Source organism: Sinocyclocheilus grahami, unplaced genomic scaffold (assembly GCF_001515645.1).
Source record: "Sinocyclocheilus grahami isolate Dianchi unplaced genomic scaffold, SAMN03320097.WGS_v1.1 scaffold334.1, whole genome shotgun sequence".
Lineage (NCBI taxonomy): Eukaryota > Metazoa > Chordata > Actinopteri > Cypriniformes > Cyprinidae > Sinocyclocheilus > Sinocyclocheilus grahami.
In genome coordinates, this window is record NW_015505513.1 from 720,793 (window position 1) to 746,382 (window position 25,590).

At 38.3% G+C, this 25,590-nt stretch overlaps 1 protein-coding gene across 2 annotated transcripts; it reads left to right on the plus strand.

Moving 5' to 3' along the window:
* LOC107602761 (anosmin-1-like) lies at window positions 1-24,235 on the plus strand. 2 transcript variants are annotated; one of them, XM_016295336.1, is made up of 14 exons: window positions 1-257; window positions 3,770-3,817; window positions 14,054-14,116; window positions 15,159-15,381; window positions 16,069-16,253; window positions 16,635-16,764; window positions 16,953-17,149; window positions 18,960-19,101; window positions 19,245-19,361; window positions 20,867-20,955; window positions 21,446-21,617; window positions 22,393-22,613; window positions 23,376-23,520; window positions 23,874-24,235. In XM_016295336.1, the coding sequence occupies exons 1-14, from the start codon at window positions 78-80 to the stop codon at window positions 23,921-23,923; spliced, it is 1,962 nt and encodes a 653-aa protein (XP_016150822.1). In that variant the 5' UTR covers window positions 1-77; the 3' UTR covers window positions 23,924-24,235. The 2 variants fall into 2 exon arrangements, with proteins under 2 accessions (XP_016150822.1, XP_016150823.1); XM_016295337.1 differs by having other exon boundaries at window positions 22,396-22,613.
* The last annotated feature ends 1,355 nt before the right edge of the window (window positions 24,236-25,590 follow it).

Here is a 25,590-nt window from a genome sequence, read left to right on the forward strand (position 1 = left end):
ATCAAGCGCCCCCACATCCACTTTTACTTTCACGCTCTTCTGCAGACGGTTCAACAGAGCACTTTGTGTTGGTCAAGATGCGCGACGCGCTCGCCGGTTTGTGCATTGGGATTATACTGTTATTAAACAGCGGGTTTGTGGTTATGAGGAGGCAGGACTCGTCTTCAGCTCTCGGCAGTATTTTCCGTACGAGGTGCGCCGCCAGGTGCCTGAGCCTTCACAGCACGCGCATCGCTCTCTCTCCAAGACATTTCCAGGTAAGGAAGAAAAAAGTTGAAAAAAGTGAATGATATTGAGTGTTGTGCTCATATAGGCTATGTACCGAGTAAGACAATCAGATATAAATAAATAAATGCCTTCCACTGCCTCATTTATTACTAATAATCAACTTATATTGATTTTTCCCCCACAGCAGATATAAATTATGTTTAGCTTTAAGTGACCGATAATACTGTTTTAATTGATAATACTAGCTAATTGAAATGCATAATAATTGATTGCACTGATCTGTCATTGATATTAGTGATGTTATTGTTTTACTTCTGCTTTTGACACACAGTATTATAATATTAAATTGTATTGTAATTGTATTGTAATACTACATTTATTAAAAGCATAATATGTATTACTATTGTTGTTGTTGTTATGCAATGTGAATTTGGGATATTAAATGCAAAAACGGTCTAAATTCATGGTCTCAAAATGGTCAGGAGGAAGAGCTAAGATTGAATGGTTGTAAAAGTATAGAAATTATACAAATAATACGTTAAACATACTTGGAGATAAAGAAATCTGTGTGTAAATGGACCATCATTCTACACCTCAGATCAACTAAAGCTGCTTTCTTTAGTTAAATGACAGTTATTTGTAGAGTTATACCCTTAGTGAACACAAGCAAACTCACTCACCACCAGCTCATCCATTTGAATTCCTAAGCATTCACCCAGAGGAGTTCTGTCTATAAACAAACAGATGCACAGGATTGGAAAACTGGAGGCACAACTGTACAAATCTCTGCCAGCCCCAGTCTCAACACAGCGGTTGGGGTTTTCATTAAAAGTTTAAAGTTACTTGCTTCTCTGTTTGTGTTGGTTATGATAGACCGTGGGAGGGTTTGGGTGGGAGTGTAGAAGATGAGTGTGTTTTAGAGGCTTCCTTTGTGTATGTGTGTGCGCATGCCTTATATGTTTATGTGTGTGCACATAGATATGTGGAGGGGGATCTTTGTGCGTGTGTCTGCACTTTTTGTCTGCTGTCAACAAACTCCCTTGTTACTGTGATTATATTCATCCTCGTGTCTTTCCTGATCTTTATCATGAGCACCGACATCCGACCCAGAAATAGACTAGCTAGATATTCAAATTCATTTACAATTCTATTGCAGCTATTTTATTGAGTGTTTATTATTAAAAAAGCTGACTGAGTAATTGTCAAACATTATTCAGTATCAACAGTACTATTCCCTTTATTATTGTTCCATGCATAGGCTAATATGATTCAGAATAATAACTTCAAGGTGTTTTTGGCATACTAAACCTTTAAACATGGACTAAACCAATGTCTGTAATTACCCGGACCTTTAAAAGACATCCAATAAAAATCCTCCAGATCTATATATCCATTCAAATGAAATCATCTCCTCTCTTCAAATGCCCTGTCAATGTCTTCTTGTTATCTGGGCCAGACATCAGTGCAAAAGGAAGCTATGCACATCAGTCTCTGTTATCAAATGCTTTATTCTACAGCAAGCTGTCCATCTGGAGATGCTATCAAATTAGACACTGGTCTAGAAGCTCCTCATTGTCTTCACTGATTCCACAATGCGTTCAAAGCCTTCCAGAGCTCAAACAGCAGCTAGTGTTCCTGAACAGCTGCCTTAATTCTGCTGTCCGAGAAGGGACTGACCCAGAATGAATGCTTTTCATATCTGCTGATCATTGTCTTCGTGTCCACATCCCTAAAGCCCACTTACACTGTCTCCCGAGGGGGGAAGCCATTTTGGCAATTATCCCCCTTCCTCTAGTATCGAATGGAGACCGGGGTCATGGGTTAATTTGAATGGGCTGAGCTGAATGTCAAGTTGTGCTGTAACATCGAGCTATGAGGAGCTATCACTGATGATTAATGATTACGGGAAGTTAGAGAGTATTTGATGTGGTTCGGAGAACGTCTGATCTGTCAGCGTTATGCAGACAGTTACGTGGAAATACACAAATCTTTCAGCTGTCTCAATATCCTGTTTGACTGCCATTGTTTTGTCATTTGATAATCAGTCCATGCTTCTCTCGATCTTAACCTTTTTTCCCAGGCTCCAATAGTTAGTTTTAGAAGTATAGTTTTAGTACTTCATAAAATAGAAGTGTAGTACATAATTATAAAGTAAAGAAATTGGGTCAATGGCGTGACATTCATTTTTTTCTTTTCCATTCATTTGTTCAAAAATACAATAAAAATGCAATTTGTGCTTACAGTAACTTGAATACACATTTAAGGATGATCATGACTTTTACAAAGGATGATGCAACTATCTTCATTAAGGACATCTTTTAAGAAGAAAGCCTTATTACCTGCCAAATCAGAGTCATATGGAGTGACCAACAAAGTATTGTGGTCTAACCAACATGAAGAAAATTAAGAAAAAATAAACTTAGGCAATTAATAAGGTCAAAATGTTTCCTAAAATATCAGGTAATTTGATGTTTTTATGATGGTTAATTCAGGTTGTAAAATTGTAATGATAAAAATGTAATGATATTTATAAATTGATAGAAATTGATCTAAATTGAATTCCTGATATTTGTTTATAAAAGTATTTTTACCTTAGATAATATAGTTATGTGTTTGTTTGCTTATTTATTTATTTATTTTTATGCGTTCATGTGTGTTAGGTGTGTCATGTGTTAGGAAAATCTATTATTACTTTTTATTTGATGGTTACACCACATGATAAATAAATAAACACACACTCGCACGCACGCACACACACACACACACACACACATATATCTATTTATTATCATGTATGCTCTTATACGTCATTGACCCAATACCAGTTATTATATGAGAATATGTTTGTGCAGTTCAGATGTGAGCACATGCATAATGTGCATGTGAACAAACCATGCTTATGCTGCTGACTAGTCCATTGATCCCACCACAGGCCAAAATGGATTTGTATAGCTCTATTCCCCACAGTGGCATAGTCACAAGATCTAGCAGTAATAATATTGTGGTTACTTTAGAGTCCCCACCATGTGCAATAAAGTATACAGTGCATTATATAGGTTTTATCCTTTTTTGTTATTGTGCTATATAATACCCATTATTCTGAACCCAGCACGACTGGCCAGGGGCGCAGTCCTGTGCTCTGCCAATCAAATATGCTGCATATAAGCTAGTGTTATTCAGATAAGCCAAACTCTTTGACAATTCCTGACACGCTACAGAACATTCCGAGATCTGCTATGCAAACAAGTTTGTGATTCCAGGTGCCGATGAGTGATTCCTGCCGTTTCTGTGCTCGGGTGCCCTGGCTAGTCTTCTTAATAAGGGAGGGGACCTGTTCTTGTTTATGAGCAATTTTACATTGCTGTAGTCAGGGCGGTGTTTTTAAATAAGAGTAATGCCTTCATAATAGGACATTTCCTTTTTAAAGCCTCTCTGCTCAGCAGGGGCACATTAAAATAACGCGATTCAAATGAGGCTGTCTGATGTGACTGGTGATTACAGCATTCTGACACGCAATTCCATCTGTCTCTTCTGTCCGCAGAGTAATGGATCCCTTGGATGGTGTCAGAGCCATAAACAGTGTGCAAAGGTAATTTCTGTCAAAATTACACAGCATTTCACAGCAGCTTGACATAAAAGCCAACACAGATCTGTCACTGTAAAACATTGGTATGCCTGCGCACCTCCTGTAATGACATCATACATCATCGTAAAAGCTACTGTATTTGTCAGCTATCGCCTTGGACTATTATATCTGTGCTAGCTGGTTGTCGTACAGAAATGAGATTATGATTCACTAGCAAAGCTAGAGTTCACGTCTGTAATGAGACTGATACAAATGGAGTCGAAAGGCTATGTGTTTTGATTCGCGTTATATACAGCCGGTGTCATTTTCCTTTTTCACTTCAAGGCGAAATGCTAATTTCAGTAAAGAACTCAACCCACTTTTCTTAATGAGGACATTAACATGCTCTAGCAGCCTAGTCATTAAATAACAATAATATGCCGGTAGCACGGGGGGAATAGAGCTGACATGTTGCCAATGCAGATTTTCCACACATTTCACTGTGGTATTATGTAAAGCTCCCTTTGATGTATTGTTAAAGAGGAGGGCCGCTTTCCTTTCAATGCTCTGCGCTTGCATTCCTTTACATATCAACCAGCTATTGCAGTCCGAACAATGCCGCACAGAAAACCTTCTTGAATGTACATCTGGACGTTTAAATTTTTTTCGCATGTTACGGTTAAGTGCCTAAGCAGACTTTTCATGGCTTGAGGGGAGGCTTTAAGGATTTGAGATCTTTAATGCATTGATGTATGTGTGCATATGGTTGGAAAGAGTGCAGTACGTGTATTCATATCACCCTCGGGGTAAGTTCACTGGAACAGCCAGGGTTCTGACCTCTCTTCTACGATCCATGAAAACATTTGGCCAACTGGTTCATGGATTTTTACTGCGTTCTCCAGAGAGTTTCTTCCGTTGGATTCAAATGAGGACAATGCCTTTTAAACTCTTTCTGCTCATTATACAGGATCCACAGTCAGTCAGAAGCCCAAATGCTTCATGACAGTGTGTTTTTGAAACCCTATGTGTCTCAAATAATGTGGTTAGTTTTGTCATTATGAGAAGAGATGTACAAAACTACGTATTTTCTTATTTTGTGGGTTGTCTGAGCACACAGACTTTCAGTAGGGTAACTTATATAACTTACACTCATATGTTTTTGGATAATGATTCTTATTATTATCAATGTTAAGAAACCCACTTAATATATTTGTGGAAACTACATGCACTTCTATTCAAAAGTTTATGGTAAGATAAAAAAAAAACTAAATTACTTTTGAGTATTTTTTCTCCTTTTTTTTTTTTTAAATCTTACCACAAACTTTTGAATAGTAGTGCATCACTATTTCCACAAAATATGAAGAAGATACATCGATAATAATAAGATGTTTCTTGAGCAGCAAATAAGCATAATGATATCTGAAGGATCATGTGACACTGAAGTCTGGAGTAATGGCTGCTGACAATTCACCTTTGCATTGCAGGAATAAATTACATTTTAAAATATATTTTACTGTTGTAAAAATTTTTAGAATTTTTAAATTGAGAATATGCAACTTCTTTTTAGACTTTTAATGTGCAGAAAGTAAAATAGCATGTTAAAGCACAAGCACCGCACGCAGCGTTTTGTTTCTAATTATAAATGGTTTGCTCTTAGTACACTGAAATGTGTGTCATGTGTGTAATCTCCCATTAACATATAGCCCATAGGATTCATGGCTTTAATAAAACTAAACTTATTTATGAGTCTCTGTGCACGATAAGTTTGAGTTTTTTGCATAACATCGATGGTTTGCTCTGGAATTACAGACCTCATTCACTTCCACTGGCTTTTATGCCACATTCAGGTGAATAGGCCTCTAAAAGTGTTTAAATCTCACTACAAAGTGTGCACGTCTGATTAAAGAGCTGTATCATATCACTGCATACAGACACAAAGCAGACTGCAGCTTTTGTTTTCCTGACCTTGTTTCCCGCTTCATTCCAGAACTAGGATTTGCATTCAGCCTGTGTACACAAACAAGCATTAATACTCCTAATAGAGTGTTTACAAACTAGACTTGTGCTTCAAAATCCTGCCTCAGACATTAGATCAGGGGTTCCCAAACTCGGTCCTGGAGGGCCGGTGTCCTGCAGAGTTTAGCTCCAACTTGCCTCAACACACCTGCTGGTAAGTTTCTAGTATGCCTATAAGAGCTTGATTAGCTGGTTCAGGTGTGTTTAATTGGGATTGGAGCTAAACTCTGCAGGACACCGGCCCTCCAGGACCGAGTTTGGGCACCCCTGCATTAGATGTTCCTGCTCAGAAGCTAGTTTGTTAACTTGCTTCTTGCCTAGAATTGACCTAGTGGTCTCCTCTCATCAGCTTTTGAATTATAATAACTATACTCAGACAGCACTTGACCAGCTCTCCACTGAAGTACTCTTCAAAGTGATTAGCGTGTTATAACTACATACAGCAATTCCTCCAATTCAAACGACAAATGCTAAAGTACATAGACGGCCCTCAAATCGAAGATCTGCTCTTGAAAGTTATTATGCTTCCACAGCAAGTGGCCTTTAGGCATTTGATATTCAAATGCCACTGAAATAATTAGTGTGCCTTGACAGTTCTCTTACCCTCCAGTCTAATCGCTGGTTCAAGTATTAATGCTGCAGCATCAATGCAATTGCAAAACCGAGAGTGCAAGCAATTTTCATGACATGGGCAAGATTTCAATTACAGTTGCTCTACATAATTTGCTGAGGCTGGCAAAGTGAGCGTCTCAGTGCTAGTTTAAACAAGGACTGGAACCTTCTTTTGTAACTGCAATTTGGCCGAATGTTTGCCACAGACATGGCTGGGATTCTCACATTCCATCCTAGCATTAAACACCCACAGCAAGCATCGTCCAAACTCACTTATAGAGGGCGCCATGGCAGATTTTTCCATTTTATTCAAAAGAGACAGGTCTTATTTTTCACCTAATGCTAAAAAGTACAAAACTTGTCTGGGTTTGTTCAAGGGCAATGCATCTTAGCTGAACTGGAACTCACCCAAGGCTTCTCCTCAGCTCAATCTCTATGTCCGCAGCTCCTAAATAACCTTTATTTTGTACAGTAGAAGGGAATGCTTGATTTGAGACTGAAATGGGGCGGAAAACTAACTGGCGCTAGGCTACAATAAAGACACTGGGAGCGAACGCTTTCATGGAGATTACAGGTGCCTCACGGACAAAAGCGTAGTGGGTTTGGCACAAGCCAAAAGGTGGCTTTAGAAAGGTGAAAGCCATTTAAACCCAGCATTGCAGGATTGGAATACTTTAAGTGATTTATAGCTTAGATCTGTGCTGTGCTTTCTCCACCAACATGCAATGCATCATAAAGGGCCGCTACACAAAGACAATGAGCCATTGAGTGCTGTATTTGAGAGACTGATAAATGAGACTAGGGTTGTGAATGTGGCGATCCTCAGAACAAGCTATTGTTTGCAGTGGTTTAGGTTTAAGGGTGAGGGTGAATGAGATTGTAGTTTATAAAGAGGCCCATGAATCTACTTGTCATATGAGGTATGAATAATATCTGATCAGTTATAAAGTGTGTGGGTAGGAGGTAATTGTCTTGCATCGACATCAGCAGCATTGCACAAAAATGCATTACCTGCTGAGTGTTGAGCGAGGAGACGTAGATGTTTGTAATGAATAAGACTCAACAGTTTTTATCTGATAGAAGTATAAGTTTAAAAATCATATTTATAATTTATGTGTGGATCAAATAACATGTCCATGATAAAGAAAAGGGATAATCATCATCATCATCATCAGTGTTGGGGAAAGTTACTTTTAAAAGTAATGCATTACAATATTGCATTACTCCATAAAAAAAAGTAACTAATTACGTTACTTAGTTACTTTTTATGGAAAGTAATGCGTTATGTTACTTTGCGCTACTTTTGAAATCTGGACAGGGCTTGCTTGTTTGTTTTTAAAATAAAAAAGTTATATTTTTGGCAAATATAAAAGCCTTTTCACACCAAAAGTGAAATGAATAAGCCTCAGGATGAAGGGAAAGTAAATTTACGTTCGTAGAGTAGAATGCAGAAGAAGAAATTTCAACACACTTCAGCAATAAAAAAAGACACAAAAATGTTTGTCTAGAGTAATTTGTGCTTATTAGTACAGTTGAACTGGATCATCGAAGGTCAGAAGCAAAGACATTGGTTAATAGAATGGGATTAAATACATAAAGGATATTTGTGTTGTTTTACATTTAATTATTGCAGGTTTGCGTCATATTCTGAGTTGCATTATTTTTATTAATTTTGAGGAATACTGAATCTGTGTTTTTTTTTGTGAGTGAGATTAATTAATGCATATTCACATTTATTTTAGAACTACAGTAACATCTTCTGATTTCTCTCAACATGGGGACAGGAGAGCTGTCAATCAATAAACTGAAAAAAAAGTAACTTGCGTTACTTGTAATATATTACCCCCAACACTGATCATCATCATTAAATTCTTTAAATGAGACAATTTTCTTTATTATTATATTTATTCTTAATTATTATTATATTGGGAAAAATAAATTGGTTGTAATTGCAACTTCAATATCAAGTATAAAGCAGCTTTACAGGAAACAATACAGTGTCATGATTTGAAATCAGTCTAATTCACTTGTTCTCATTCAATATTATAAAGTACTTTTTATAAAAATAAAAACATTATTAATGAATAGATCTGGACATGAAAATAAGGGGCATTGATCTCTGTAACTCCAGTCATTTCATACTAATTGGCTTGTGTTTTACACTTATTGGAAATGATAAACATGCAGTAAACGTACTGCATAAGGTCTAGACTGTAAATTAAACTTTAATTATGCAATGCTTGAAATGTCATTGTTTTATTTCATGTGACATAATGTGGTGTGCATGATGGATTGATATTTGCACGCATGGGAAACAGAAGCAGGCAAAGCTGAATTCTCTCAGCTGCACAGGCGACTCTGAGACAGCGTTTCGTGTGTTGGAGCACACAAGCTCCAGGCGATCTCAGCAGGGCTCTGGCCGCTCTGAGCTCCATAAAACTGCCTCCTCTGCTGCCTCTAACTGCCACTGTGCCTCTCCCATTATTCATAGTTTCCGATGACCGCGCCACCCGAGCCCGAGCAGTCTTTAAAAGGTGTGCATTTTTACTGCCCTCCCAGATAAATGTGTTTCCCACTCTCATTCTCACTCAGAAACATCGCCCCAGGACAACATCGGTTCCCTCTGACACAAACACACATATACAGTGGGGCAAAAAAGTATTTAGTCAGCCACCAATTGTGCAAGTTCTCCCACTTAAAAAGATGAGAGAGGCCTGTAATTTTCATCATAGGTATACCTCAACTATGAGAGACAAAATGAGAAAAAAAATCCAGAAAATCACATTGTAGGATTTTTAAAGAATTAATTGGTAAATTCCTCGGTAAAATAAGTATTTGGTCACCTACAAACAAGCAAGATTTCTGGCTCTCACAGCCCTGTAACTTCTTCTTTAAGAGGCTCCTCTGCCCTCCACTTGTTACCTGTATTAATGGCATCTGTTTGAACTCGTTATCAGTATAAAAGACACCTGTCCACAACCTCAAACAGGCACACTCCAAACTCCACCATGGCCAAGACCAAAGAGCTGTCAAAGGACACCAGAAACAAAATTGTAGACCTGCACCAGGCTGGGAAGACTGAATCTGCAATAGGTAAGCAGCTTGGTGTGAAGAAATCAACTGTGGGAGCAATTATTAAAAAATGGAAGACATACAAGACCACTAATAATCTCCCTCGATCTGGGGCTCTACGCAAGATCTCACCCCGTGGGGTCAAAATGATCACAAGAACTGTGAGCAAAAATCCCAGAACCACACGGGGGGACCTAGTGAATGACCTGCAGAGAGCTGGGACCAAAGTAACAAAGGCTACCATCAGTAACACACTGCGCCGCCAGGGACTCAAATCCTGCAGTGCCAGACGTGTCCCCCTGCTTAAGCCAGTACATGTCCAGGCCCGTCTAAAGTTTGCTAGAGAGCATTTGGATGATCCAGAAGAGAATTGGGAGAATGTCATATGGTCAGATGAAACCAAAATAGAACTTTTTGGTAAAAACTCAACTTGTCATGTTTGGAGAAGAAAGGATGCTGAGTTGCATCCAAAGAACACCATACCTACTGTGAAGCATGGGGGTGGAAACATCATGCTTTGGGGCTGTTTTTCTGCAAAGGGACCAGGACGACTGATCCATGTAAACGAAAGAATGAATGGGGCCATGTATCATGAGATTTTGAGTGAAAACCTCCTTCCATCAGCAAGGGCATTGAAGATGAAACGTGACTGGGTCTTTCAGCATGACAATGATCCCAAACACACCGCCCGGGCAACGAAGGAGTGGCTTCATAAGAAGCATTTCAAGGTCCTGGAGTGGCCTAGCCAGTCTCCAGATCTCAACCCCATAGAAAATCTTTGGAGGGAGTTGAAAATCCGTGTTGCCCAGCGACAGCCCCAAAACATTACTGCTCTAGAGGAGATCTGCATGGAGGAATGGGCCAAAATACCAGCAACAGTATGTGAAAACCTTGTGAAGACTTACAGAAAAAGTTTGACCTCTGTCATTGCCAACAAAGAGTATATAACAAAGTATTGAGATGAAATTGTGTTATTGACCAAATACTTATTTTCCACCATAATTTGCAAATAAATTCTTTAAAAATCCTACAATGTGATTTTCTGGAATTTTTTTCTCATTTTGTCTCTCATAATTGAGGTATACCTATGATGAAAATTACAGGCCTCTCTCATCTTTTTAAGTGGGAGAACTTGCACAATTGGTGGCTGACTAAATACTTTTTTTACCAAATAAATGCAGCCTTGGTGAGCATAAGATCTTTTTTTTTTTCTGATTCTAAACTTTTGAATGGTAGTGTTCTCATACTTTGAGGACCCAGTCATGCTTTGTACAGTACAAAGCAGGGCATCACATCAATCAGTGCCAGTCAGTGAGGTCAAGTCAAACGTTAACTTCAGTATTGACTGGCATGATGTTGCACATTCAAATATTTGATGGCATGTGACACAGATAGCTACTTTTCTTGTTGTTCTGTAATAACCGAAACTAAGTACAGAATCGCAAAAACACGGCTTTACACATATACTGTACATGAATGAGAAATAAAGCTAGACTATATCACACAAGATGAGTTTTGTCAGATTTACAAGGTGATTGACAGTTTTTTCATTCTCTCCACAGAGGCTGAGCTGCTGGATCTTATGTATGTAAACAGAGGCAGATAAACACTGGACAGCATGTCGAATGAGGAAAAATGGGTCACTTTGAGTCCAAATGAATTCTCTCTTCTTCAAGACTATGCACAATGTAAGGCTTTTATTCTGTCATTCTTCCATATTTGCCCAATGTTTGTTTATCAATCCATAAGTTATGCTTCAATTCAGTTATGCAGTGGGGCAAAAAAGTATTTAGTCAGCCACCAATTGTGCAAGTTCTCCCACTTAAAATGATGAGAGAGGCCTGTAATTTTCATCATAGGTATACCTCAGCTATGAGAGACAAAATGAGAAAAAAAATTCCAGAAAATCACATTGTAGGATTTTTAAAGAATTAATTGGTAAATTCCTCTGTAAAATAAGTATTTGGTCACCTACAAACAAGCAAGATTTCTGGCTCTCACAGACCTGTAACTTCTTCTTTAAGAGGCTCCTCTGTCCTCCACTGGTTACCTGTATTAATGGCATCTGTTTGAACTCGTTATCAGTATAAAAGACATCTGTCCACAACCTCAAACAGTCACACTCCAAACTCCACCATGGCCAAGACCAAATAGCTGTCAAAGGACACCAGAAACAAAATTGTAGGCCTGCACCAGGCTGGGAAGACTGAATCTGCAATAGGTAAGCAGCTTTGTGTGAAGAAATCAACTGTGGGAGCAATTATTAGAAAATGGAAGACATACAAGACCACTGATAATCTCCCTCGATCTGGGGCTCCACGTAAGATCTCACCCTGTGGGGTCAAAATGATCACAAGAACTGTGAGCAGAAATCCCAGAACCACACGGGGGGACCTAGTGGATGACCTGCAGAGAGCTGGGACCAAAGTAACAAAGGCTACCATCAGTAACACACTGCGCTGCCAGGGACTCAAATCCTGCAGTGCCAGATGTGTCCCCCTGCTTAAGCCAGTACATGTCCAGGCCCGTCTGAAGTTTGCTAGAGAGCATTTGGATGATCCAGAAGAGGATTGGGAGAATGTCATATGGTCAGATGAAACCAAAATAGAACTTTTTGGTAAAAACTCAACTTGAGGAGAAAGAATGCTGAGTTGCATCCAAAGAATACCATACCTACTGTGAAGCATGGGGGTGGAAATATCATGCTTTGGGGCTGTTTTTCTGTAAAGGGACCAGGATGACTGATCCGTGTAAACGAAAGAATGAATGGGGCCATGTATCGTGAGATTTTGAGTGAAAACCTCCTTCCATCAGCAAGGGCATTGAAGATGAAACGTGGCTGGGTCTTTCAGCATGACAATGATCCCAAACACACCGCCCGGGCAATGAAGGAGTGGCTTCGTAAGAAGCATTTCAAGGTCCTGGAGTGGCCTAGCCAGTCTCCAGATCTCAACCCCATAGAAAATCTTTGGAGGGAGTTGAAAATCCGTGTTGCCCAGCGACAGCCCCAAAACATTACTGCTCTAGAGGAGATCTGCATGGAGGAATGGGCCAAAATACCAGCAACAGTGTGTGAAAACCTTGTGAAGACTTACAGAAAATGTTTGACCTCTGTCATTGCCAACAAAGGGTATATAACAAAGTATTGAGATGAAATTTTGTTACTGACCAAATACTTATTTTCCACCATAATTTGCAAATAAATTCTTTAAAAATCCTACAATGTGATTTTCTGGATTTTTTTTCTTCTCATTTTGTCTCTCATAGTTGAGGTATACCTATGATGAAAATTACAGACCTCTCTCATCTTTTTAAGTGGGAGAACTTGCACAATTGGTGGCTGACTAAATACTTTTTTTCCCCACTGTATTAACAATTTACACAGGCACGCACACACCAACATACACGCACCTTATCGTTTCCTCCTGATACTAAATCCCTGGATTAACAAGCATTTTAATGTGAAACTCTCTCTAACTGACATCTGCAGAATCTTTCCTTCGGAAGGAAGTGTACGTTTTCCCAAGGTGGTGGTAAAGGTCCATTCATGCTGTTCTGAAAATGTGACCATTGGAGTAAAGACGGCTGCTAGATCAGCGTAATGTGTAATGTTCACATCTCGTTCCCAGCATGCTCCTGCAGAGCAATGTTTAGCCCCAGCGCCATAGTGACCGCTGTGTCTCATCGTGGCATGAAATTGGAAATGTGAATTCCCCAGAGGCAGCCAAGCTCACTCATGCAGGAAGTGAAGTGTCAAATTTATGGAAAGGAGAATAGAAGATGAGAGAGGGAGTGAAGGAGAAAGAGCAAAGGAGAGAGGCAGGTGTAGACATCGAAATGAAAGAATTTTGGCATGTGATTTAAATGCTGAATGCAAATGTCAGTGATCGGAAAACGTTCAGGGATCTCTCTGCTGACACTTCCAAGTTGCTGAGAAGGTAATGACAGACTTCAAACACCTACGAAATGATGTATGATCAAAAACAACAAAAAATGATATAAGAACCTTTGTGTGAATGATTTGCGAACTATAAAAATGCTGACTGCGAATCAGATCAGCAGCAACGAATATCAGATTTTCACTACACGATTAGCACAGCCGAAAGAGTTCACGATTATGATGTTATTGCGATATCTATAGTACTTTTGGGAAAATATGCATTATGCTGTTAGTCAAATTCATCTTTAACTCCCACATTGGCAAGCTAACTTTTGTCAGATGTGGGTAGAGGAACTTGTTTTTGTCTGTCATCTCCTCCAACATCATTTTGTGCGGCAGTTTTAACTACACATTGCATCTATTTCTTATTTCTGTTTCGGAGTGTCAACCAATTACAAGTGATGGTTTATTTATGGTATTAGTGTGTAATATTACCATGATATCAATATTTCATTTATAAAATATCCTGGTTATTGTCACAAGCGGTATATTGTGATACCCCTACACAGAGTAAATGCTTTTGACTTTAACATATTTGACTGTGATTGTATGAAAAAGAATAATTCCAGAGTCATTCGAAACTGCTTCCTGATACTCAGACCTCTGCTGTCTGTTCACAGTGCCTGGAGCCATGCAAAGACTCCTGGGAGTTGAAAGACGGACCTTGTCGAGATTTATGTGAGGTACAGACCGCAGCATTCTTAACAGATCTAGTAGTTTCTGGGATGTGCTCTCAACAAGAAAGAAAAAAAAAACCTGATACAAATGGCTGACCTTGGTGTTCTGGTTTTCCAAATATTAATCCGCTATTGTTTTTCCTGACAGACTTGGCTACCGTTTAAGTGGTCTCCCATTGTTCAAAATGATAATGTTGTGCTCTGATCTTCTTTTGAAACAGTCTGAGAATTTCTTTGATCATTTCTCTTTGGTCTTGAATCCTGTTATTGTGGCGTTTCTCTTCAATTTAAAACTCTTGGCTTAGTACCATCTAGCTTTTCCTGTTTCTTTGGCCATGAATGCACTGTTGAGGGCAATGGGGACTTAAAACAATGAATATTAGTTCTTTCATTTGCCAGTATTGATCAGGACCTTCATCCATCATTTTAGACTTGTATAAGATTAAGCAACAGGAAATCCACTCATTCACAACGCATGTAAATCTTGTAATCATCTTGTGTTGAACATAGTGCCAAAAACAAGAAAATCCACTCCCAAAGCCAGCTGAAAAACAATACACCTTTCATATAGATTTAAACTGCATGTGAATGTCTACATTTTTTATGTAGAACCTATCTTAGACCATATTTTTTTTCTCTGAAAACATTTTCAGTAATATAATCTTCAATAATTACATTTCCAATATAAGATGGGATAGGCTCCAGAATCTCTATGGCCGTACATAGAACAAGCTGTTTGGAAAATAAATGAATGGATGAATATTATGTTATGTTATGTTATGTTATGTTATGTTATGTTATGTTATGTTATGTTATGTTATGTTACCTTTCCAGCAATAATATAAGTTAAATTAATGTAAGTTAATATATAAGCTGTAGACACACAGGTTATATGTAAAAATACATACATGCATATGGTGTGACTGAATGGGACTCAGTGTGCAGAATCCAAAATCCTTAGACAAATTAATGTCACATAAATTAATTGCTAGGTTGTAAGATATGCAGGTGTTAAAGTTTGATCCTGTACACTATAACATCTTCTCAGCACGCATTTCCCAAGCGTCATGGTGAGTGTGTGACGAGCTGTGAGTTCCTGCGATCAGTGATGGTGGTGAAACAGGGTGACTGTCCTGCGCCGGAGAGAGCCAGTGGCTTTGCAGCTGCCTGTGTGGAGGGATGTGAGGAAGATGGAGAGTGTTCAGCCCAGAAGAAATGCTGCCCAAATGGCTGTGGACACACATGCCAGTCCCCTAAGAACCTCTACAGGGGTAAGACTTGCTACTGAACCTGATGATAGATAGCTGACTTAACCCAGTTATCACTTAGATTTGGACCCCAGCTGTGGACGATACCATTAAACTTGTAACTTTTTTCATTTTATCCCTGCTATCTGGAGTGAATAGCCGTTACAGGAATAGTTCACCCAAAAATTTAAATTGGCTGAAAATTTAATCACTATTGGGCCATCTGAGATGTAGATGACTTTATCTCTTCATGGAAACAGATTTGGAGAAAATTAGCATTACATCACTTGCTCACCAATAGATGCTCTGTAGTGAATGGGGGCCGTCAGAATGAGAGTCCAAACAGCTGATAAAAACATCACAATAATTAACAAGTAATCCAAAAGGAGTCAAAAACTTTCAGAACCACTGATATAACTCTTAACATCTGATGTTTAATTTTTCTTTCAAATTAAAAAAGTGTTCTGTTTCAAAATGTAAGAAATGTGCTGAAAATAACCATAATTGGAGTTTTGGAAAACATGCAGATTGGATTATCATGTGCCATATATCCTTTGAAGGGTCACAGCAGATAGACAACAACAAGCATATATGTTGTGCAAACTAAAGCAAGTATGAATATATTGTTCTTGATAGACTACTGGATGTTATAAAGGCATATCCAGATTGTTCTTTCTCAGGTTGAGATTTGCTGTTCTTCTTTACCTTCAGGTGCTCCTCTGAAGCCCAGGAAGGAGCTGGTCTTTGAGGAGCTGGAGTCTGGAGTGTTGGAAGTGCGCTGGTCCTCCAAGTTCAATGTGTCAGCGGAGCCGGTGCTAAATGTTCTGCAGAGGAGGTGGAACTACGGCATCCACCCCAGTGAGGATGGAGCAACTGAGTGGCAAGTGGTGGCTAGAGTAAGTGTGTGTGTATGTGTGTTACATGGTCTTCAATAAAGGTTGCTAGGAGGTCCACTACCATACTGCACGAGATTTGAAAATTATGGTTTCATCTTTCAGTACATATAACAGTAAATATGCATTACATAAAAAATACATCACATAAAATTACAATTCATTTATCACATCATGTAACTATATATTTAAAATAATTTATAATGCAAATAATAAAACATTTACCAGAACAACATATGGTAACAAACATAAAATTAAATTCTTAACTTCCCTTTGGATCCTTGCAATATTTCAGTATATATTCAGTCATCTTTTTAATTTAATTTCCTTCAGTCATTTATATGCTCCCTCCTACACTCATTCATCTGTGCTTCTGTACTGTAGACATCAGAAGAGCGTGTGTGGCTGATGGACATCCGGCCCGGTCGCTGGTACCAGTTCAGAGTGGCAGCGGTCAATGTTCATGGAACCAGAGGATACACCACACCCAGCAGACACTTCAGATCCTCTAAAGGTGAGAACTAGAAACTGTAATCTAATGGCATCCTATTAGGATCTACTTTAGCATAATAAATAACAGTAATCATTTATATAATGCATGTTATCCTTTTTCATGTTCTTTAGATTTGATATTATTATCTGAAATGCCTGCACTGTAACCTTTTGCTAATTTTTATTCCCCCTTATTTCACCCTCTCCCAGATCCTGCCCCTCCCCCGGCACCGTCTGAACTTCATGTCAGTAACATGACCTTTGGTGCAGATCGCTCTGTGTCTGTCCGCCTCAGCTGGAGCATGTCTGCAGATTTAGACATCCCTGTTAACCACTACAAACTCTCCTGGAGCTGTTCTGACCATACTATGCCATCCAAACTCAAGAGGAGACAGACTACAAATGGGGTAATTAATCTGGTCTGCCCACACACTCCCTCTCTGGCCAATCGCTTTTTCTCTCTGCATTTTATGCTTTCATTTTCTCATATATTGGATTGTTCCCAAAAGCCCTCAAGGGTTAAGCTTCCCAGCCCCTTCTTTCAGCAAGCCACAACAAATTAGAAATCTTAGTGCAAATAAGTGCAAGATAAATAACTCAGGATTGGGCCTTTGATCACACCAAGCCCTATTTTCAAGGGCTTCAGACACCAAACTAGGGTGGTACAGTATTGCATCACCACTCTTGGCAAATGCAAACATTTCTGGGCTCCATTTGATACACAGCCAAAAACAGCATATCAATTCTAGTTGTGCTTGAGAAAAGGAAATCTCTCAATAACAGCTGAATTGTTTTTCTTTCAGTGAGATCATGCTGAAGAGTTTATTTTTTCCTTCTTTTTAGGAATCCAAGAGATGGCAGTTGATTCATATTTGCATTTGAGGGCTCTGTCAGTTGAGGGACATGGAAATTTCCTCAGAAAATGAAATTTTTTAAATAGCTGCTGAGTGATTGTGGACAAATGTAAACCACGCTCCTTTTACTGTTTGGCTCTGCAAGATGATAGGAAAAAAATATGCTGAAAATTGATTTTAAACAGATTACTCTAGTGCACAGTGATTATAAGATTACAACAAATTATGATAACTTCACAGTTCTTTTCTGGTGTACTCTATTACTGTGATTAATAGTATTATTAATATTAAACTGTAACTCATCTACAGTATTAGATCTCATGTTATTGGACTAAAGCAACCCCCTGTGGGTTGATTTTGGAGATTTTTTAATTGGTATGATACATTTTTAGAATATTTTTATTATCTACAAAAGTTGTACATTATACACAAACATTAAAGTAATTTTGAGGTCAGCATGTTTCTTTTTTGAAAGAAGATTCTTATGTGATAATAATAATAGTTTCCTCTGAATACTTGTGTGACACATTAATGCTAATTTGATGCTGCCAGAATTTGACTGAGCAGCAGGCCCATAAATTAATATGAGTAAATTATTATTATTTTTTTTCAAAGAGCTGTTCACTGAAAGGTTCTTTGGATTCTTCTATGCAATCACTGCAAACATTCCTTTTGGAACATTTATTTTTAAGCAGTTTTCTTTTATTTGGCCTAACTTTGTGTTTATAGTCACTTATCCTTAGCTGGTCATGAGCTGGTTTAAGCTGGTTCTTAGCTGGTCATGTGCTGGTCCTAAGCACATAACCAGCTTGAACCAGCTCATGAGCAGCTAAGAACCAATTTAAACCAGCTCAAACCAGCAGCCATGCTTCGAAACACACATAACAAGCATATGCTGGATTTTTCAACAGGGATACTTTCAGATGGCATATTAAAGCTTCTTAAATTATCCAGGCAGACGGATAAGCGATAAGGGGTTTTCTCTTTTTTCTTGTCAGTATGTTTATTTGATTAATATTCCCTTATCTCACATGCAAATGTAGTCCAAAGATAAATTGCTCCCAATACTGGCCATTAAACCAGCTGAAGTTGATTCTGGATCTGCTCCAGAAGAGCATGTACTTTGCATGCACTTTTTGTGATTGGGGTTCACCAAGGATTAACAAAACAAATATTTTTCGCATGCGTAAGGTGCTGTTTTGTATGGCCCTCCACCTAAAATAAGATTATTGGGTAGTTAAAAATTCTACATGGATTTACCTTCCATTTCCATTCGTTCTCTCTTTCTTTTGTTTTGGATTTGGATTGGCATGACTATACTAATCCTTGCCTGTGGGTTTTGTGTGTGTGTGTGTGTGTGCAGGACTCTACCTATGCTGAGCTGGATGACTTGAGAGAGAACAGGAGTTACACTGTGGAGTTGCAGGCGGTTTCATACTGGGGTCAGGTCCCTCTCAAGAGCTCCAAGGCCATTTTTCAGTTTACTACAAGCCAAAGACAATCTGGTACAAAACTATTTAATTGCTGTACGTCTTTTTGCTTGATACATAACAGCTCTCATTTGAGTGTTGTGAAATACAGTGAAAACAGCTGTAAATGTTTTCCATTTGCAACGTTATACTTTTCCCCCATATTTGATGTCATGCAGATTTGGAACCCACAGACAGTCCGGTCTTTATAAAACCCCAGTCAGATCTATTAGACGTGGGCACTCCGTTCTATCAAGATGGACAGCTTCAGGTCCGGGTCTACTGGAAAAAGAAAGGTATGACATACACAATAGACCATATCTTTCATCTGTAAATCAGTCCTGTTCCTGTCTTCCTTCCTCAAAGCTATGCTATGTAATTATGTAAACATAGTGCTAATTAAAGAGTTAAGAATCAGAATCATATGTAATTAAATGAAGAACAATAGCTCTTTGTTTGTGATAAGAACCATTCTTGAAATAAGTGTGGAGCTGTTTGTGTGCTAACATGAGCAGATGAGACATGTCTCAGCCTAACTTCGCATGCAGCAAATTACATTTAAACTGTTTCGTTCTGTCAGTGAGTGATGAGATAATCCCACATTAAACTCACAAATGAAAACTGTCACAGAAACGAAAACATTTTACTCATACCAAACCATGTAAAATGGTGCTTGAAATCTTGTCATTGACCTTTGTTTTGAATTTCAATAACTTAAGAGTCGCACTGGCAAAATCATGTCAAATCCCTTAATCTCTCTAATGCATGTCCAGCAGATTTATCTCATACTGATCTGTCAGGCACATTATCAAGATTGCTTTGCTTTGCATATTTTGCGTTGTTTTGCATATTTTCTGGATGAATAAAAAGCATGGATCTCTACAGGGCGTATCTCTGGTTTGAATAGATCATTACTGATGATTATCAGTGAATATTTAACTGTTTGTTTACTGATAATGAGATTTAAAAAACGTTTAATAATGCAATGAAAGGCTTATCCAAGTTTTTAAATATTTATTACAAAAATTCAGATGTGTTGAATGGGATAGTTCATACAAAGATGAACATTCTATTGATTCTATTCTATTGATTTCCATTCAACCTGTATTTATACTTCCGAAAGCATACGCTGATGGTCCGCTCTGCGGACATGTTCCATACATGCGTAGTAGATCGGCTTGAACAATAAACAAACATGTGAACAAAGAATTGGCCAGAGTTATTGCACATCTGGCTGTCTTTATATTGTTTTATCGATGGATTGTACAGGTTCGAGTAGCAACGGGCTTCTTCACACAGCCTGCGCATGCGCAGTAGCCTACTGACAAAAAACTGTCACAAAAAATGGGAGGCACGCGGATGTCCACTCAGAGCCTCCGCGCACACTCTCTGATGACGATTTTTATGTCACGCATACCATAGCGGACGCGGAAAGTATAACACAGGCTTAAGGCCTACTCATGTTGTTTCAAACCAAGACTTACTTTCTTCTGTGGAACACAAAAGAAGATATTCTGAAGAAATTTTTCACCGTTTTTGCTTATACATTGAATAACTGAAGTATCAGATAAAATGTGGCCAGCCTATACAAAATTTCTGCCAGTCCATACAGTTGAAATAGTTCCAAACAAGAGCAAAGCATCAGTTTGCATTTCACCAAGCAGCACACAAACTAAAAATCGGTCTGGAACAGCATATGTGAGTGGAGTGGAACAAAAGAAACTCCCCATCCCCCACTCAGAGCCCTCCATAATCACATTCAGAATCTGGCACTTCATATTTTGCCATCTCTCCTTTTCAGATCCCACCGTGAATCGTTACCGTGTGCAGTGGTCTCCGGAATTCTGCAGTCACAATAGATCCAGAACACAGGAAAAGCTCATCACCCAGGTAACCAGTCAGTAATGTGTCTTCTATCCTCCCTACAGGTGCGAGGCCACATACTGACAGCTCATACATAAGATGAATTTCCAGTGAGAGTGTTCCTGTGGTGTTCATTGATCATTCATGGCGCATAACTCATTTCATTTGGAGGCACATCCACAGAAAGATTTCTTTACTAATTTGCAGAGAAATATGACACAAAATATTTTTTTAACCATCCTTAGGTTATGATTTTTATCAGTGTAATTATGTAATTTACAATGTGAGAGATTGTGTTAAAGTCTTCGACATTGAAAAAGTGGAGAATATCTTTATCAGCATGAAAATAAATCTTTCCTGACATATGCAAAACATGAACTATAGATTTTCCCTTTGTGGCCCACAGCTATGATGGATGTAGTGATAGGTGATCAGTCATCATATTTCTACTTGAATTCTTCTCAGTGGAGTTGGAACAAGGTCTCACTTTTTGCTCTCTTTTCATGTCACTGAGCAGGAGAATTTCGCCAGCCTTCCTGGACTTCAGTTCTCTTGCAAGTATAAGGTGATCATCCAGCCCGTAGGATCAAAGAGTAAAGCCCAGGCAGAAAGCACAACCTTCTACACCCCGTCCTGTGCTACCATCCAGAGCAAGAGTCCCAAACCCATCCCTTGCTCCACAGTCTCAGGTAATTCTGAGATTGAATTTCTGAGAACAAGATGACTATGTTGCTACAATTCTTTAGCGTAATTTGCAAAACTGCTTTGTTTATGAGGTATGTTGGATCAAATGTGTGGGTCAATGACACGTAAGAATGCCTATAGTTAAGAAACAAAAAAAATTGACAAACTAATTTGTAAAATATTTTTCTATCTTCTTGCAAATGTACTCTTTGTAAACATGTAGGATTCATTGTTTAAAACACACACACACACACACACACACACACACACACACACACACACACACACACACACACACACACACACACACACATTTCCTTATACCTTGAATATTTGAGTGTACACACTCATTTTTTTAAATCATTAATTATTGTTTCTGCATGTTGGGAGGATCACTTAAGTTTTGTTGCCATTTTTGTAAAAAAAAAAAAAAAAAAACTAACCTAGAAATAATAATTTCTTATTAAAATAGATTATGGCAAACTTCTCAAGAAATTCTTCTCAAGAAATTAACTAAAATTTGATTAATTTGGATTCAATTAAACTCAATTCTATTCAGTTCAGTTTAATTCAATTCAATTCAATTTTCATTTTGACATCAGGGCAGTTGTGACATTGTAACATATTTGACTCTGTGCCCAGGAATCTTACAATAATTTTAGAATTAAAATTCAGATAAAAATAGCATCACTATCTTTTTTTAATGCATTTAAGCCCTACATCTATTACTGGTATATGGTTTTATGTGTCTTATATGATTCTTTATGTTCTCTCAATCAGCAGTGGTTCCTCCAAAGGTCCTGGTCAAGGCAGAGAACCTGACAGCAGCATTCTCCGTCTACATGGGGAATGTGACAGGCCTGTTCTCATGGGTGGTGGCCATGCCTCAGCAGCCACAGCAGGTCACAGGATATCAGGTCACATGGGCAGAGGTCATCACAGAGAGCCGCAGAAATCATCTGCCCAACAGCCTCATATCCCAGTCTCAAATCCTGCCTCCAGTAAGTCACATTAATAATGATTGCTGGTCACAAGCATACAGTATGTTGTGTTTTGCATACTGTTCACCAGCATGGTATATATTTTCGTTTTGGGCATTAGTGTGCTGGTCCAGCAGTAAGACCACCAAACCAACATACTGTAGAATTCATACAGTTCTGAGCTGAATTCATACCATTCTAAACTCAGTTCGTGCTGTTCTATTCTGGTTTCCATACATTATTTCAGAAACTAAGCCATAAATGTATTGTATTCATTGTATTAATATCAAAAGTTCTTCTGCAATGTAGCTATTTTTATTCTGGAGTTCTTCTACAATGTTGACTACTATTCAAAATTTGGTGTTTTTAAATATATTAATTATTTTATTCAGTAAGTCCTTTTGGATGTCCTATTGATCAAAGAATCCTGAAAATATCAGTTTCTATACAAATATGAAGCAGCACAACATTTTTCAATATTGGTAGAAATAATAAATGTTTCTTGAGCAGCAAATCAGCATATTAGAGTGATGGATCGTATTGTAAAATATATTCAAATGGAAAAGAGTTATTTTGAATTGAAATGCTATTTCACAATATTACTGTTTTTACTGTATTTTTGATCAAATAAATGCAGCTTTGGTGAGCATAAGTGGGCATTTAAAAAATCTTTAATCTTTCAACCTCAAAACAATATTTTGAACAATAGTGTATTTGCATTTTAATTCTTTCTCAGACTCAAATTTGAATATGCTAAAATATCTTCTCATTCTTCGCAAACAGGAGCGTAATATCTTGGTAGTTTCTGGTCTTCAGTTGGCATCTCTCTACAGACTTGAGGTGCAGGTGATCACTGCAGGAGGACAAGGCCCAGCAACCTCCAGAACCTTCCAGACACCAGCTCACAGCAAGCCAGTCCTGCACTACAGTAAGTACTTAAACTTACAAGATGACGTTTGCGTACCTCCACAGCACATACTATTTTGGCATCATTGCTCTTATTTACTTCACAATTTACCATTGAACATCTTTTGTGGTTTCTGTACCACACTGACCTCTCCAGTGCAAAGAACTGCAGCCCAATACTTAAATCTTAATAAGGGAGAGAAGAGGAGAAAAGTCATTCTTGTTCGTCGGAAGGAAAAGGTCAGGGGTTGTATGAGAGGTCAAATGTCATGTGCAAGTGGCCCCAGCTCTTGATGTGCAGGTCAACCAATAAATCTTGTAATTGAGATTAATTGCTTTTCCTCTCTTGACTCTAGTGTATATTTAACTTCGCAGAACCCAGGATTAAGAAACACCATCTAAGGTCGGTGATAGAACGGCACTGAAGACCACACTGCAATGAATCATCCTGGACCAGAAGTGACTCCTCAGGAACACAGAGAACCAGACGAACCAAAGAACAGTTAATTGCGAATCGCGTTTCAGCCTGAGCCAGTCAGCTGCCTCATAACTCAACATGGGGACCTGCTGTAATCTGAAGATCACATTTTGATTGACGTTACGATATTTAAAGCCCCAGCAATTTCCTGTGGGGGATCAGCTTCCACAAACTAATTAGAATTGAGTATACTACAAAGACTAGGGCATCAAAAGCAAAAGCCATAGGATAAAAACAAAACAAGTGCAAATACAAAAAAGGATTTGAAACTGTAACTTTGTGGTTATTTGCCTAAAAGACATGCTTTGATTTGCACCCTCCCTAAAAAACTGGTTACCCACACCCTAAGCGCTGCAAATGGAGCCTCTTTAATCCAATATTGCATGTGATGACTAATTTGGTTTGACTTGTAAATAAGCCTGTCTGACTCAATACAACTGTTTGTGGTTTTGCATGTGTTCGTTAAGCATGGAAATTTACTGTTTGTATCCCCTTTGTGTCAATAGCAACAAATGAGGAATCAATGAAAAAATATTGCAGCTCTTTAAAAAGAAAATGTCATTCAAGTTTATGAGGGTTTTGTGGGGTGTGTGCTCAATATGCTGTAGAGATATTTGTTTGCAGTCATGTAATTCCTGTATATACTGTATGTTTTTTATTTATTTATGTATGTATGCAATTCAAATGTGTTATGTGGATTTGTAACTGTGCGAGTGCATGAATGTGTGTGTATGTATATGTGTGTGTGTGTGTGCGCCTGTTCCCTCAGCATCATTCACAAACTGACAAACCCTTGCAAGGAGATTTTGTATAAATATATTTGTAAATTCCCATAGATAATGAATATGAATGTACATATTTTATATGAATAAAGCTGTTAAACCTTGTTTCCCTTTACCAAGCTGGTTGTGTGTTTTGTAATTACAAGGCTGAATATAATGAAATGGGAGCGAACTGTTTATCTAAATTTATCACGCCACCTAAGCAATATTCACTCAAATCATGTATATTTAAAATGCACAAATAAAATCTCTATAAATATACATACGTACATGCTACCAGAGTGAATATGATAAAACTGCGACACAAAGCAATATTCAATCGTATATATGTAAAATAAACAAAATCTATACAAATAAACGCCACCAGTATTCATTTTACAACTAAAACACAATTTCATACAAAGCAATCAAGACTAGGAACTTTTCCAGTCCTTGACAGCAACAACATACAGTATACATATATAATTGTGTTTATTTTTCATTTCGATGCAAATGTACAAACTACTTTGGAACAAAAAAACCCCATCCAGATTGAGAGTAATGAGACATTCTGTTGATGCAGCTACATTGTGTTCTGCTTCTATTTCTGTTGTGGTTCAGTGTGTGTGTGCGCAAACAAAGCATTCATAAAGCCCTAAGCTCAAGGGACAAGTGTGTGGTTACTCAAACATACACATATGCATGCAGGCAACTCTACCCTTGTAGCTCTGTAGTCACTTTCATTAGAATTCAACTCCACATCTGGCCCTCATGTCACAACGGAAGTGTGTGTGTGTGTGGGTGTGCCTGTTTGTTATATGGAATACTGATGTGCCCTATTGCCATTACCCCT

Bases quoted from the DNA above. Each gene is read 5' to 3' on its own strand.
- LOC107602761 (XM_016295336.1), top strand. From the start codon at position 78: ATGCGCGACGCGCTCGCCGGTTTGTGCATTGGGATTATACTGTTATTA. The intron at 19,102-19,244 runs GTACAAAACTAT...GATGTCATGCAG, and splicing joins TACAAGCCAAAGACAATCTG to ATTTGGAACCCACAGACAGT. The intron at 22,614-23,375 runs GTAAGTCACATT...CTTCGCAAACAG, and splicing joins AGTCTCAAATCCTGCCTCCA to GAGCGTAATATCTTGGTAGT.